General features: G+C 43.9%; 2 protein-coding genes across 3 annotated transcripts in view; one reads left to right on the top strand and one right to left on the bottom strand.

Moving 5' to 3' along the window:
- Positions 1-6,180: 6,180 nt before the first annotated feature.
- LOC135072169 (protein HIRA-like) lies at positions 6,181-11,408 on the top strand. Its single transcript, XM_063966125.1, has 5 exons — positions 6,181-6,239; positions 6,957-7,100; positions 8,603-8,730; positions 9,066-9,157; positions 9,437-11,408. Exons 1-5 carry the CDS (start codon positions 6,181-6,183, stop codon positions 9,557-9,559), a joined length of 546 nt encoding a protein of 181 aa, XP_063822195.1. The 3' UTR covers positions 9,560-11,408.
- Positions 11,409-13,142: 1,734 nt separating this feature from the next.
- LOC135072036 (serine/threonine-protein kinase 17A) overlaps positions 13,143-16,474 on the bottom strand; it is a 185,429-nt gene continuing 182,097 nt past the window's right edge. Inside the window, exon 7 of one of the 2 annotated variants that reach the window (XM_063965960.1) lies at positions 13,143-15,885. In XM_063965960.1, coding sequence (XP_063822030.1) covers positions 15,664-15,885 — 222 coding nt within the window. In that variant the 3' untranslated portion in view covers positions 13,143-15,663. The remainder of the gene's footprint in view (positions 15,886-16,474) is intronic. The other variant, XM_063965961.1, reaches the window with a different exon arrangement.

Below are 16,474 nucleotides of genomic sequence, written 5' to 3'. Positions count from 1 at the left end.
GCCGCCGCGCTGCGCCCGCGACGAGACGCCTCCCCTCCCGCGCCGCCGCCTGTTTTAGCATTACCTGCGCCTGCGCTTGGTACAGCTGGACCTATTGTACGAGCCGCTGGAAGCTTGAGACTACAGGTAACTAACTATAAGACTAATACGCAAGTATTTGCAGGCGTAGGTGCTTTCTGAGCAGTTGCGCAAGCGCATAACACGCGAGATTCTTTACAAAAATGTTTTGTAGCGAGGATCTGGGTCCACTGAGGGCTCCAAAACCTAAGGTAAGACTTTACTTAAGTAACAATGGCGCAAGCGCATAGCCAGTGAGTTTCTCTATAAATGCTGGGGCGCTACGCTCGCGACGAGACGCCTCCCCTCCCGCGCCCCCGCCTGTCTTAGCATTACCTGCGCCCGCGCTCGGTACTGCGGGACCTATTGTACGAGCCGCTGGAAGCTTGAGACTGCAGGTAAGAACCAACTCAAGTCTGGAAACATGGTACATCCTAAACAGCTGCGCTAGCGCATAGTCCCCGAGATTCCTTAAAAAAGATCTGTCGCGAGGATCTGGCGCAAGTAAAACTACTCAAAGACCAGACTATCGAAGTAGCTACATGACCGCATTAGCTTGGGAGTTTGTTTATAAACGCTGCGGTTCTGCTCCCGCAACGAGACGCCTCCCCGCCCGCACCCCCGCCTGTGTTAGCATTACCTGCGCCCGCGCTTGGTACAGCTGGACCTATTGTACGAGCTGCTGGAAGCTTGAGACTGCAGGTGAGACTTAACCCAAGGGTGTGCACGCCTATGTACTATCTAAGCAGTTGCATAGCCAGGGTGATTGTTTCCAAAAGTCGCTGTGCTTGCGCTGTGATGCCTTTCCGCCCGCGCCTCCACTCGTCTTAGTATTATCTGCGCTTGCATTTAGTACTGCTGGGCTTATTGTACGAGCTGGGAGTTTGAGTCTACCAGGCCCTCGGGCCGCCGCGCTGCGCCCGCGACGAGACGCCTCCCCGCCCGCGCCCCCGCCTGTCTTAGCATTACCGGCGCCTGCGCTTGGTACAGCCGGCTGCCGGACCTATTGTACGAGCCGCTAGAAGCTTGAGATTACAGGTAATTGTAATATGCAAGTATTTGCAGGCGTAGGTACTTTCTGAGCAGTTGCGCAAGCGCATAACACGCGAGATTCTTTACAAAAATGTTTTGTTGCAAGAATCTGGATTCACTGAGGGCTCCAAAGCCTAAGGTAAGACTTAACTTAAGTAACAATGGCGCAAGCACAGTCTGTGAGTTTGTTTACTAATGCCGCCGCGTTGTGCCCGCGACGAGACGCCTCCCCGCCCGCACCCCCGCCTGTCTTAGCATTACCTGCGCCCGCGCTTGGTACAGCTGGACCTATTGTACGAGCTGCCGGAAGCCTGAGGTTACAGGTAATTGTAATATGCAAGTATTTGCAGGCGTAGGTGCTTTCTAAGACGCTGCGCCCGCGCTGTGATGCCTCTTCGTCCGCACTACCGCCTGTGCTAACATTACCTGCGCCCGCGCTTGGTACAGCTGGACCTATTGTACGAGCCGCTGGAAGCTTGAGATTACAGGTGAGACTAATACTCAAGTATCTATAGACCTACGTGCTTTCTAAGAAGCTGCGCCCGCGCTGTGATGCCTCTTCGTCCGCACTACCGCCTGTGCTAACATTACCTGCGCCCGCGCTAGGTACAGCTGGACCTATTGTACGAGCTGCTGGAAGCTTGAGACTTCAGGTGAGAACTAACTTAAGTCTGGAAACCTGGTTGCGTTGCGCACGCGCCGCAATGCCTCCCATCTCGCGCCTCCAACCGTCTTGCGCTTCCCGCGGCCTCTCTTGGTACTGTTGGACCTATTGTGCATGCCGCAGGGAGCTTGAGACTACAGGTGAGAACCAACTCAAGTCTGGAAACATGGTACATCCTAAACAGCTGCGCTAGCGCATAGTTCCCGAGGTTCCTTACAAAAGCTCCGTCGCGAGGTTCTGGCGCAAGTAAAACTACTTAAAGGCCAGACTATCTAAGTAGCTACATGAGCACATAGCTTGGGAGTTTGTTTATAAAAGCCGCCGCGCTGCGCCCGCGACGAGACGCCTCCCCTCCCGCGCCGCCGCCTGTCTTAGCATTACCGGCGCCCGCGCTTGGTACAGCTGGACCTATTGTACGAGCCGCTGGAAGCTTGAGACTACAGGTGAGAAGTAAATCAAGAGACTGCAAGTCTTATGTGTTTTCTAGGGAGTTCCCTAAGCGCCATGATATACAAAATGTTCCTTTGCGAGAATCTGGCGTAAGTAAGTAAGACAACGGAATTTCGTTCTGGGTTCAACTTTTTTGTAATAAGGCCCTATGTGTCTACAAGCCATGATAATTTAATGATTAAGTAGTTGCGCAAGCGCATAGTAAGATTATTTACAAAAATATTTTGATGCGAGGATCCGGCGCCACTGAATGTCCAAGGTAAGATTTTACTCGAGTGAAGGGTGTTGTCTTAACAGTTGCGTAAGCGCATAGCCTATGAATTTCACTACAAATGCTGCGGCTTTGCTCTCGTGTCGCGACCAACCAACACCCGCGCCTGCGCTCGTTACTGTGGGACCTATTGTACGAGCCACTGGGAATTTAAGACTGCCATACAGATGAAACAAATGTTGTATAAAGAGTTGTGCAAGCGCATCTTCAAATCTGTCTGATCTGCGATGACGTTCCCTCCCTTTTACGCAATGGCCGACTTGACGCTCATATCGCTGAGACCTTGATACTGTAAAACACTATCCATCTATCATCTAGAGAATTGATGCTTCTACGGTTGAAAAATGCTTGTTACAGAGTATTCCAGGCGGTAAAAAGATTGTTTTTCTACCGCTGCATTGAAAACAAGGATCTTGTAGTAGTACTAGCTTAGGTTATATGTATTGCAAATTATGTGTTTTTATTTCAGGTCATAAACAAAGCGTGCAACACACACTACGGGCCGCTATCAAAACTCCAGCTGCTCCCCAACAACTCCATCTCAAATGATCCAGTGTGGGAAACTTATTTGGGTAAGTCCTATTTTTTACTCATTTTTTCTTTTCAATAATTGTTTTGATCTGTATGAAATAAATATGTGTCTATGGTAGTTTTTTTTACGAAATCGATGCCGAGAATCGTTATTGTTATAATGTCCAAACTTCAAATATTCCCATTTGAACTGAATCCGGCTCGAAGGACCGTTAAATGTATGGTCTGTAGGGCCATACGTTTATTGTAGTATAGTTGAAGTTAGTTGAAGTAGAGTTGAAGAGCACGTCGAGAAGAAAAGATCTCCAAGGTGTAAAGTTTATATTGTAGTTAAATACTGACAGAATTATTGTGGCAAATCTTTCTTGAGTAGTAGTGTTACGTGGAATGGTTGTTGACGTACTGAGTTATAATAAAGAAAAATACTTAAAATAGTAACTAACGCGTGCCCAAAAAGTGGGACGCAAACGTAAGCGTAAGTGCAATGTACGATGGCTTGCCCGTACACAGTGTATACAGTACGTAACTGTGTTTCCTCAGGCTCGGCAGTGTCGTGCATCGCGTGCGACGCGCGCTGGGCGTGCGTGGTGTGCGCGGACGGCGCGCTGCACGCCTGGCGGCTGGGACGCGCGAAACCCATTCGCGCACTACCTCCCATTGGTAAGTCACCCCCACTCTATAATAGTTTTTTTCTTAATGATGACAAATGTACAGTTTTATTCTAAAGCCCGGTCACTGAGCACGTAGAATTTTTTCCAATGACCCCAAGCTACCCATCCTTATCGCTCGCACGTAATTATGTTGCTGTCGCGCTCGCACACTCACTGCGGCCGCCCGTCGCACAGTCGCGACAGCAATATAATTACGCGCGAGCGATAAGGATGGGTAGCTTGGGGTCAATGGACAAAATTCTACGTGCTCTGCGACCAGACTATAGCAGTATCTGCACTATGCGTACGTGCTTGTATCGAAGTGGCCAGAATACAAACAATTTCCATTAAAATCAATAAGGCAGTTGAAGCTGTGCCCCATTGGTAAGGCTACAAGTGGTAATTGAATACACCCATCCATGGTGGGCGTAGCCAGGAGAGGCATGGGGAGGAATTTGCCCCCCTACCCCTGGAAGTCGCTTTGAAGTAATTAAGTCAAACTGTCTGACCTAAAAAACCTGACTTGTTCCCCACTAGGCCATGCATGTAGGTACACACGGCCACACTGTTAACTATCCATTTCCGTTTTTGCTCTCGCTCTCATCAAATGGTGATTCTTTGCGATAGAACGAGACGACATGACAGCCAATGGATAGTTAACACTGTTGCCGATGGTACGCCCATGCCCCCATCCGATAAGGGTGAAAAAGATAGTAGCAAGTAACACACTATTCAATAGACTAATTTTGTAATCATTTCTCTATTGACTGTTGTTAAAACACAGATATTAGTTCATATTTCAGTGTGGTTCACGAATTCACCATATTTTATTAGGTGACACTAAATTCGAATAAGACCTTCACCACGAGACAACGCTCACCTATTCTTGAAACCACTGTCATGCACTGTCTACGCTAAATCGGTAGCCGTCAATGAAACTGTCGATTTAAAAACTCTACTTAGCCATATCAATGAACTAGCTGTTCCCGCGACTTCGTACGCGTGAAAACCCGTTTTCGCAACATTTTTCATTTTTGCTCTGCACCTGCTACTCGTATCGTGATGGTATATAGCCTATAGCCTTCCTCAATAAATGGGCTGTCTAACACTGAAAGAATTTTTCAAATCGGACCGGTAGTTCCCGAGATTAGCGCGTTCAAGTAAACAAACAAACAAACTCTTCAGCTTTATAATATTATAGTACAGATTGCTCAGTTGTATTCTTAATACTAAACTAACGCTACTGAAACTGCAACCTAAATAAAGACCATCAATATTCTCTCATTTACAGCCCTAATGTCCCTGGCACTAACGCTGCTCAAACTGCAACCTAAATAAATACCACACAACTTCTTCCCACAGCCCTATTGTCACCAGCAGCGAAACTAACCCTCTCGGGCGACACACTGGCCGCGGTGACGACGGCCGCCGACCTGCTCATCTGGGACCTCAATGACGCCACTTGCCTCGTCAAGCCGCTCAACTTCAGGAATCTCTTGTCGCACGGAGGTGAGTAGTGACGTAGTCAATGTCACCAGCAGCAAGCTGACTCTCTCGGGCGACACGCTGGCCCGGTGCTCATCTGGGACTTCAACGGCGCCACTTGCCTCGTCAAGCCGCTCAACTTCAGGAGCCTGTTGTCGCACGGAGGTGAGTGTAGTGACGTAGTCAATGTCACCAGCAGCCAAAGTAACTCTGTCGGGCGACACCCTGGCCCGGTGACGACGGCCGCCGACCTGCTCATCTGGGACCTCAACGGCGCCACGTGCCTCGTCAAGCCGCTCAACTTCAGGAGCCTGTTGTCGCACGGAGGTGAATATATTATGGTGTTCTATGTCGACAGTAGTGAATATTTGGTCAAAATAAGTAGTGTAATTCTTATAAATCGATAATTTTACCGATGCGGTGGTCCATAATTTTGTCTCATACCACTGTAACGGATTGGAAATATTTAATTCATTCATTCATTCATTCGACTCAACATCTACCATCAGATGTATTAGAAGTCGAATTTTAATCGAATTTATTATACCAATACGTCTATTGCGTCCCTGGTTGACGCTCTTTTCAAGATGGTTCCTACAGAATACCAGCATTCATGTTCTGTATGGAACATGATACAAGCTGAGTAGGAGCCATTTTGGTTCAATAAATTATGTATGTAATTTAAATTGTGTAAAACATTTGTTTGAACCAAATAAACCATTTTTCTTTCTTTCTTTCATTCAATACAATAAAAGTTTTACACAAGATCCTGGATATACAGGAACTATAACGGTAGCGGAAGGTGCAAATAGTCCCTTATTTTGTTTCCTTTTTTTTTCTCTCGATTCTATAATCATTTGTTTGTTTCAGTTACGGTAACGAATTGCACACTATTAGACGATGGGAACCCAATGATCTCACTCAGCAACGGAAAAAGTTATATTTACTGCAAGAAATTATGTGCATGGTAAGTTTTGTTGACTATCGAAAATTACATCTTCGTAATGCGTAATTATGTATTATGTTTGCATTTGCTGATTATGGTGATGGATGACCTTATGAAGGTTGCAAAAAGACACTGGAAATCATTGGAGAAGGTGTATGTTCAGTAGTGGACGTCCTGTGTGGCTGAAATGATGTTGTTATAGTTCTCCAATGGAGACCACAATTTTATTTTGGGTGCATCTTGCCTCCTTACATAATTTGAATATACCCTAACAAACAATAGTTATAAGGTTGTATAAATATTAATACTTTTTTACCGATATTTACTACTAGCTTTACCGCCCGCGGCAATTTTGTCTGTGACAGAAAAACTTGTCTGTGTTTCAAATACCGGGATAAAAACTATCCTATGTCTGTCCCGGGACTCAAACTATCTCTATGCCTTTCATTAAAATCGTTTCAGTGGTTTAGGCGACACAGACAGAGTTACTTTCGCATTTATAATATCCAAGTCGAGCGCGAAGCAAACACTGCCGTACCATCCTTTACTGGAACCATTTCGCCGCATTTTCAGGCCCCTATTTGAGAACCTCTGGATAAGACCAGAACGCAGAAATTTTCGTCATCTAGTAAGCTATAATCACATAGTTAAAATCCAAAATTTCAAGTCTGTAGGTCATTTAGTTCCGAAGTCACACAACATTAACTATAATAATAAAGAAATCGCAGTAAGGAACCATCATAGACTTGGCACGACTTTGTCTAGATTTCATTATTTTTTAGAGATAAACAAGCAGCTCTAACGAGACTTGGCTAGTTTTTTACAGAATGTTTTTGGTGGGATTATATTTACTATTTCTATTCTCCTCAGGGTAGTGTGGTCAGACGCGACCGACCCGGTGTGGCGCGCATCGGGCCCGCTGGCGGCGACACGTCCGCCTTCCCAGGGCTCGCACGGTTCCTCGCAGCCGCTGTACAGGGAACACCGCACACATTCACACAACGTCGCTGCCAGGTAAGTACAGTAAAATAGGCAGGGTAATTATTAGTGATCCACTTTTAGCCAAAGAATACCGCACGCGTTCATACTCTGTCGCCGCTAGTGAGTATGTTACGGTCAAAGTGATAAATGTGAAAATTATGAATAATCGCCGGTTATTATGAATAATTACCGCATGATTTGGTAAATGTGATTAATATGAGGTCATTTATGTGTGTATAAAACTAAATAGGCGGCTTAGGGGTGGCCCAAGGCCCGCCGCACCTTAACCTATTTTTCACTTTAAATCAAAACATTATGTTATAGGCATCATGGAAAAGTAATATTATGCAAGAAACATTCCAAACTCATTATGCCAAATTATATTAATATATGATATCAAAACGTTCAAAAGTTTGGCTGTACACTGTACACGAACACGTACACAAAATGTTAGTTAGTGCAGTGCAGCAGTTAGTGTGCGAGCGCGACAGCAACATAATTACGCGCGAACGATAGGGATGGGTAGCTTGGGGTCATTGGACGGGATTCTACGTGCTCACGGACCAGGCTTTATAAACAGGGTAATTTAGCTCGGGACCTCGAAGCTGCTCTACGCCATGGAACACTGCACGCATTCACATTCTGTTGCTGCCCAGTGAGCACAGCATCATACAGGACCCTTTGTTATTATTTATTCCCTAGTATTACTGCACACGCTCACATTACGTCGTGGCCAGGGAATAAGAGAGCAGTGGCAGCGTACTTAGTATTTGTAATAAGAGAAAACCACCATAGGCAGCGTAATTAGTCATCTTTCTTCAGCCAGTGTGCATCGGACGCGTTCAGTCGCCGCCAGGTAAGTACAATATTAAAGCTAGGGTAGTCTCGCACGAGCCTCGCAGATGCTTTAAGCTACAGACCCAGTGTGGCGCCTTCCCAGGGCTCGCACGGGGCTTCCCAACCATTGTACAGGGAACACCGCACGCATTCGCATAACGTCGCTGCCAGGTAAGTACACCAAAGCTGACAGGGTAATCTGTAATCTCCTTTTAACTAGGGAACATTGCAGCCACTTGCACTTAGTCGCTGCCAGGTGAGAGTAAGACAGGGTAATCTCGCACGGGCCCTCGCAGACGCTCTACGCTAGTGACTTGGTGTGAACACACATAACTTTTCTGCTAGGTAGTAGAGCAACGTTGAGAGGGTAATCTGAAATCTCTTATTTTCTAAGAATTACTGCATGTCAGAAGACACACAATCGGAGAATATCACCATAAACAAAATAATTTTTATTCCCTGTACGCCCTTGCACGTAGCATAGACAGGGTAGTTACTCATCTCTTTTACTGTAATCACCAAATAAGATAAGATTAAGGAAGAAGTGACAGAAGAAGTCACTTCTTTCCAGTACGAAGTCTCGAAGATGTGACATTTCCCTCATAATTTTAACTGAATTTAAATGGATTAATATTATAATTCTTTTAAATTTAATTTAATTTGCACTGAGTTCTAACCTTTATAACTTATATTTCCAGCGGAGCCTACAGCGCAGGAGCGGCGCGTAGCTGGTTAGAAGCGCGAGCAGCTGCGAGCTTACACTTGCGACGCGCGCGCGACTACCGCCACTGGCTCACGGCGCTCGTGGCACACCTTGCCAGCCACGGTACGTGACGCCGACGCTGGGTCACCGTGACCCACTTATAATAATACATATCACACTATCTTTAGAGTGATTTTCTACAAGATATGTGCTAGTATGCATAGCAAAACTGTGAAACATTGTGTTTCCACAAGAGGTTTGTGACAACATTCCTCACTCGCGCGCAAATCCCTTTTCCGCCAAGGATGAAGTCAGGTCGCTACGCAAAACCTATGTTTTTGTTTTAGTTTTGGTCATATTTCGTATAACTTTCTTTCATTGTGCACAATGAAACCCAAAAACAAATCCAAAGTGCAAGTATCCTAAGCTATACTTACTGATGAAATATAAAATTTCAGGCACAGAAGACCAGCTCCGGACAATATTGGACGACTTCCTTGGTCCCAGCCACTGCACGTCTACGCCTAAGAAATGGCAATCCACTATACTGGTAAGTGCATGTTATTGAAAGTATTGACATAATAATGTATCCAAATTAACCAATCGGTTTTGAAAATCGTCAATTTCTTTAGGGAACAATTTTACTTTTTTGTATTCACGTGCCATGCTGAACACCGTTATAGGTTTTTGTCGACCTATCCCCATACATAGCACATCATACATTTGCATTTTAGATAGATTTTTATACTCCAGAGTCCTTATTCAATAACCTTTAATATGCCTATTCTAAACCGTAAACAAATCGTTCAAAATTGAACTCTATTTCCAGGGCATGAACAAGCACGAAGTCCTAGAGGAGATGCTCTCCATCCTGGTCCGGCAGCTGCGATGGCAACGCCTCTACACCGAGTACGCAGATCAGCTCGGCGCGCTCGCCGTCAACGGCCACTGACGTCACGTTTAGCGGACAATGACGTCACGTATAGTGGATTTTGACGTCACCTCTAGCGGCCACTGACGTTACGTCTAACAGACAGAGATGTCACGTCTAGCTTTCACTGACGTTGACTTCTAACGGACATTGACGTCACGACTGGTAGATATTGACGCCACGTCCAGCGGACATTGACGTCACGTCCAGTGGACACTGACGTCACGTCTGGTAGATATTGACGTCACGTCTAGCGGACAACGACGTCACGTCCAGTGGACATTGACGTCACGTCTGGTAGATATTGACGACAGGTCTATTAGACACTGACGTCACGTCTAGCGGACATTGACGTCACGTCTAGCGGACAATGACGTCACCTTTAGCGGACACTGATGTCACCTTTAGCTTTCACTGACGTTGACTTGTAATGGACATTGACGTCACGACTGGTAGATATTGACGCCACGTCCAGCGGACATTGACGTCACGTCCAGTGGACACTGACGTCACGTCTGGTAGATATTGACGTCACGTCTAGCGGACAACGACGTCACGTCCAGTGGACATTGACGTCACGTCTGGTAGATATTGACGACAGGTCTATTAGACACTGACGTCACGTCTAGCGGACATTGACGTCACGTCTAGCGGACAATGACGTCACCTTTAGCGGACACTGATGTCACCTTTAGCTTTCACTGACGTTGACTTGTAATGGACATTGACGTCACGACTGGTAGATATTGACGCCACGTCCAGCGGACATTGACGTCACGTCCAGTGGACACTGACGTCACGTCTGGTAGATATTGACGTCACGTCTAGCGGACAACGACGTCACGTCCAGTGGACATTGACGTCACGTCTGGTAGATATTGACGACAGGTCTATTAGACACTGACGTCACGTCTAGCGGACATTGACGTCACGTCTAGCGGACAATGACGTCACCTTTAGCGGACACTGATGTCACCTTTAGCTTTCACTGACGTTGACTTGTAATGGACATTGACGTCATGTCTGGTAGATATTGACGTCACCTCTAGCGGACACCGACGTCACGTCTAGCGGACATTCCACGAATTAAGACTCGCTCTTTCTCTCATTAGGTAATGAAAAGAGATATCAGACTACTAGGCTCTCCGGCCTGCTCTTACATTACGTAAAGAAAGAGACGACATCAAACTATTTATGTGACAAATAGATTTCTTCTATTGTGTCGTGTGAACTGAGATCGTAATTTTAACTTTAAAAGATGAGCGTCTAACAAGGTGACAATTTGTCTCGTGCCTATAATAAATAAACACGTTTAGAAAACCAGTGAAACCTATCTATTGCGGGAATTAGACTACAAATAGTGTATCTAAAGACTAAAGTCGAAATAAATAGCTCCCAAGGCTTAGAAAAAATAATTTTTGTAGCTTGCAAGTACGCTTACGTTGCCAACTTCCTAAAACTACGTCCTTATAATTTTTGCTTTGCTAAAGTATTTGAACTTCAAAATATTTAACAATACTCTTTTGGTCCGACAATTTTTACCTATAGCTTACCATGAGGCAGCTTTAGTGTAACATTTAGGTAGCCAATTAACTACAAGACACTTTGTCTTCCTGAAACTAACGTAAATCGTAGGTCTTCGAGTATTTAGGTAGATAGATTTAGATAAAAAGTTTTAGGCCATGTGTTGCAACTCGAAAGTGATCAGCTATGTATGTGATAAGCAATACAGAGAAACGCTTCGTTCGCGTTGTGTATTTAGAAATTATTATATCTAAGTGTATTAAGATCGATAATATCTAGTATACTGTAGGTAATTTTCGATTACAATCTCCTAAAAAAATGAGGTTTCTCCGTAACTATATTTCTGTATTTTCAAGTTCATATTACGGTATCGCTCATCCCGCTACGAAAGACGGATGCATAATGCATGTATCCGAAAATAGTTAAACGACGCGGGTCCGACCGCTGCGTGATAGTTGATTTTGACATATCTGTCAATGTCATGTCAAAAATAAACAATCACGCAGCATCTGGACCCCGCGTCCACGTATCGCCATCTGGCGGATCCTTCAATCGCGAAAACCCTCATTGGCTCGAGAATTCGATTTCGTACGTCGTGAATAGTTTTAAAAATAATTTTATTCCCACGATGGCTCTATTTACCGTAGGCTAGTAATAATTACTATGAATAAGAATATTCCTCCAATATAAAGATTAAATAAATCGTGTTCATATCAGTCTTATGAATATGTATTTAGCATAGTGCCGTTGAGTATTTTGTATAATACCCAGTTATCAATAAATGTATGTTCTTGACAGTAATGTAATGATGTAATATTTTGTTTTTAATCTCCCAGATATTAGAGCATTAACTATGATATGTACCAACTTTTTAGGATAGAACTGTTTTTTCAAGGCTTAGTAAGACTAAATGTAGTGTAAGCCGAAACATTCTACGATGCACTGGTATATGTTTCGGGCTGTGATTCGAGTATTATTTTATGATTCGATTATTTGAATTCGACATCGTTTTTATTCTCACTTCAATCTAGTCAAATTCAATCGTAATCAAATCATTTCTCTTAATCGGTTGTGTTTGTATATCAGACGCGTATTATGAAACAACACTTGAGTGATTACATGTGATTTAAACCAATCGCATGATGAATTCTTGAGTTTGAATCTGCTTTTTAGCGTTGTTTCAGAATGCGAGTCTCAATGTCTGTAATTTAGTTTTAAAATAAGTAATTGCTTAGTTATTTAAATCATTTATGATATTTTTATTGTATAGTAAAGAATGTGTGGTTCTGCTATTCCTGTATGTGATTTTTAATTTAAGTTACGGTCTTCAGTATTGGGACCATTTATTTTAATGAACTGTCGCAATGATTTACATTTATGTACCCAATATTTAGTAATCCCTTGTGCTACTTGCCTGTCTCGCAGTCTGGAGCGGTTTTCAATTGCAACACTGCCACAACAAAACAATTCCATAAGAGTACTACATATTTTTAATATGTCCCACAGCTGGGCAAATATTTATCTTAGACCAGCCTCGTGTCGTGAGCTTCCTTTAATTTATTTATGGTTTTACTTTCGATTTTTTGTTCAATATTTTTCTATGAAACATCTTGATCTTCTTTTAATAGTTACTAATTTAAATATTGTTGTTTTGTCGGCAGTTAAAATGTGTATTCTCTAGCTATAACTAAGTACTAACCTCTAGACTCCCGCACGGTCTCAGTAGCACTTCCATAAAGCGTATTTTATGTTCAGAATGTAAACATAGAACTGTCTAACATGTACTGCCGTCTCGTGTAACTAGTTATGAAATTATGTAAACTGATAGATAAGTAATACATAGTTTTTTGCATCGACACCAATTTGTATCTGTTATGAATAGAAACAAGTGTTATTTGGTGCTCGTAACTAGATATTCCCGTCTATATACTTGTATATTAAATGTGAGTTTTATAGAACTCAAAACAGTTTTCATGAATAAAAATATGCGTTAGTGAATATGTGCATTTTATTTTTTACACCTCATACATGTTTTTAGGGATAGGAATCAGGGTTACAATAAACCAAAAAAGAAACATCATTTCTGTATCACAATAATTTATTTTCACGAATCACAACAGTTCTCACAAGGTATAAATCTTCGAGTTTAGTTGAGAAATGGTTAAAAATTAAACTTTCTCATGAATGACAAACAATTACACAGTAAAATGACCTCGAACATGTGAATGCATTAACTAGACAACGGCGCGAACGCTCGACGATTTCATAAACAATTTACAAAAATTAAGTCGCAAGATTTGAGCTCATTAGTCGACGTTCACTACGTAAACAATTCCTCTATCTAACAACAACCCGAAAACGGTCACTCCCAGTGATAAAATTTCAATATTGTACAATATCTACCGACAAACAATTTTGGTCCCAGACGTTCGGGCGGTATCGTGCTACCGTTTCGACCTACGTAACGTACATTACTCTGTTAAAATCATCTAAACACTTAGATACTACAATATAATGTCACGCGATGTGATCGACACATTAACAATTTTATTATCTAAGTAGTACGTAAGTAAAGCGGCGTCGGCCGGCGGCGCGGCGCCAACAATAAATACGCGCCGGGGCCCCGGGCCCACTGCCGGCCCCCGGGCCCACTGCCGGCCCCCGGGCCCACTGCCGGCGTCCGGGCCCACTGCCGGCGTCCGGGCCCACTGCCGGCGTCCGGGCCCACTGCCGGCCCTCGGCCCGCCCGGGGCCCGCTCCAGCCCGGCGCCTCCAACAAACTTTACATCTACATATAAACATATCGACATTCGCCACAGGCGTAATGCGATCAACATACACTCGTATCGAACGTATGTAATACTTATTCATCTTCGTAGCGTCATCACCCTGCGTCATGCGAGATGACCTTGACACTACTTCCACAACAGAAGTAAGGATCTCGTATTCTAGCTCGACCTCCAAGCGTAACTTTGCTTGAACACAGATTTATCCAAGCCGATTTGTGCCTAATCATGTGTTACGTAGGGAACAATTTAGCTTGCGCTAACTCTTCGTTCAAGCAAGGATTATATTTGAAGGTCGACATAGAGTAGGAGGACTTCGATAAGTAAGCTCACTCCCTTTTGAGTACGTAAGTATCACAAATACTACGCGTACGATGTAACCAACAGCATCGCGAGCGAGTTCTTTTTAAGAATCACCTGCCACTATGCGGGTACGCGTCATTCACGTGTGCATACACACCCAAAGAGACAAGACTTACTTCTAAAGTACAATCCAGTTCTAAATAGGCACCTGGCAAGCTAACTAGGTCCTTATGCCTTTGGCATACGGTGCGAGTTTAACTAGTAAGTTACTTCTGTTGCGCTCTAGGGATCAAACGGCGCGGGCGCGCGGCGGCCGACGCTTGCACATTATGCGTTTTGTACACAGATATAGTATTTAAGTAGACGACGCAAGTGTTGTGTGGGTAAAACGCGGCACTTGATAATTTCGTGATTTCATCCAGAAGTCATTAAATTAAATAATTGCTGTCTCGTAATCTTCATTATCACTGTGCAGATGACATCAAAAGTAGCGGAGCACCTAAAAAGGTTCAAAATATCTTACGTGTATTCTAAATAAGCTCAGCAAGTTTCATTTTTTCTTAAACAGACGGTGCGCCGTTACTTCTGATGTCGACTGCAAGTCCACAAACCCATATCAAAGTATGAAGTTTAACTCCGCTCGCGTCGCCCACCAAACACTCTGTGGCTTTGTACCTCGAGGCGCAATCGGGGCCCCGCCGAATTAAAAATATACAACCGCGTATCGCTAACTTAACTAGGGTATGTACACGGAACGTCCGCCGGGCGGCGGCGGCGAGCCTTCGACGCGGATTATTAAAAAAAAAATTTGGACTTTACAAGGCGATGAGGGTCAGATTTGAGGGCACGGTCGGTGCCTCGAGTCGAAGGCTCGGTCCTTTATGCGCAAATTGTCAAATTTGCAAATTGTCAAGCGGTCGCAATCTGCCAAATTCGCAAAATGACAAGTTTTAAAAATGTCATTATATTACGGTTTTATGGTTTCATATTTAAAAAAAACCTTAACATTTAACGATTAAAAGTTCTGCCAATTAATTACTCGACTTTTATTATTAAACCTAAACAACTGGACATATTTAAAACTTGACATTTATTTAACTCGAATAGGCTAAATGACAAAATTTCGATTATTTGTCCGTCAGACAGATAATAATTAGAAAATATTAGACTCATATTTTTTATTTTCTTTCATAATTAAATAATAACAGTGCTACATCGAGTTGAAATGGCGCGATACGTCACGCTTGAGTAGAATTTTTACTCAAAAGTGACATGCGACATTTCAACTCAATATAATACTGTAATTATTCGATTATGGAAAAAAATAAAAAATATGAGTCTAATATTTTCTAATTATCTGTCTGACGGACTAAATAGGATTTCGATTTCATTACCCAGTCATCATCCCTATTTGGCGGATTGCGACCGCTTGACAATTTGCGAATTTGCCAATTTGCGCATAAAGGGGCTCGGTTTGATCGGGTGCTACCGCGGGCGGCAGCACAGGAGGCGTTAGCAGAGCACAGCGCGGTCCGGCGGCGGGCGCGCGCGCGGCGGCGGCCGCAGACAGCCGGCGGGTCCGGCGGCGGCGGCGGCGGCGGGTTCCGGCGGCGGCAGCGACGCCGGCTTCTCGTAGTCGGGCTGGAACTTCTTGCACAGCGCGAGCACGGACGGCGGGTGCGGGTGCGACTTGCGAGACACCTGCAGAAGGCGGGCGGTTAGCGCGGCCGTCCACTGTTGGACGGGGTTAAACGGTTCAGTGGACAAGTTTTAGGCTGAGTTGCACCATCTTACTTTAACTTTAACAAACGTCAAAAATTTATCAAATTCCATACAAAAAAACAACGGTTATTGTTATAATTACGGTTAAAGTAAATTGGTGCTTAAAGTGCCTTAATGTCTAAAAAATATATGTATGTATAATATGTAAAATAATTTTAGACTAATTAATGAAAATTAATACGGTTTGATGATTTGGTCTATATTCCCCAAACTGTCCTTAGAATAGTATGACAGACAGTAGGTAGTATGACAGAGTGAAAGTGGTCCTATTGTAAACTTCTAATGTAGCCAATTTTCTGCAGTATTCTGCAGAAACTTAGCCACATTAGAAGTTTTCCTCCGGGCCTCTATCTGTAATCATCACCATAATTTCAGCCACAGGTCATTCACTGCTGGTCAAAGGCCTCCACCACAATTTTTTTACAACGATCAGTCTGACGCTGCCTGCATTGCTTCCCGCGACCATCATCAGATCGTCAGTCCACTGAATAGGAGTCCTGCCCACACCATTTGACCATTCGCAGGTCAGTAATAGTCAACT

Source organism: Ostrinia nubilalis, chromosome 5 (genome assembly GCF_963855985.1).
Source record: "Ostrinia nubilalis chromosome 5, ilOstNubi1.1, whole genome shotgun sequence".
Classification (NCBI taxonomy): domain Eukaryota; kingdom Metazoa; phylum Arthropoda; class Insecta; order Lepidoptera; family Crambidae; genus Ostrinia; species Ostrinia nubilalis.
This window is presented reverse-complemented; position numbering and strand designations above follow the sequence as displayed.

Coding starts and splice junctions, on each gene's coding strand:
- LOC135072169 (XM_063966125.1), top strand. CDS start 6,181: ATGGTGATGGATGACCTTATGAAGGTTGCAAAAAGACACTGGAAATCA. Junction 6,240..6,956: donor TGGAAATCATTGGAGAAGGT/GTATGTTCAGTA, acceptor TATTCTCCTCAG/GGTAGTGTGGTCAGACGCGA. Junction 7,101..8,602: donor TCACACAACGTCGCTGCCAG/GTAAGTACAGTA, acceptor TTATATTTCCAG/CGGAGCCTACAGCGCAGGAG.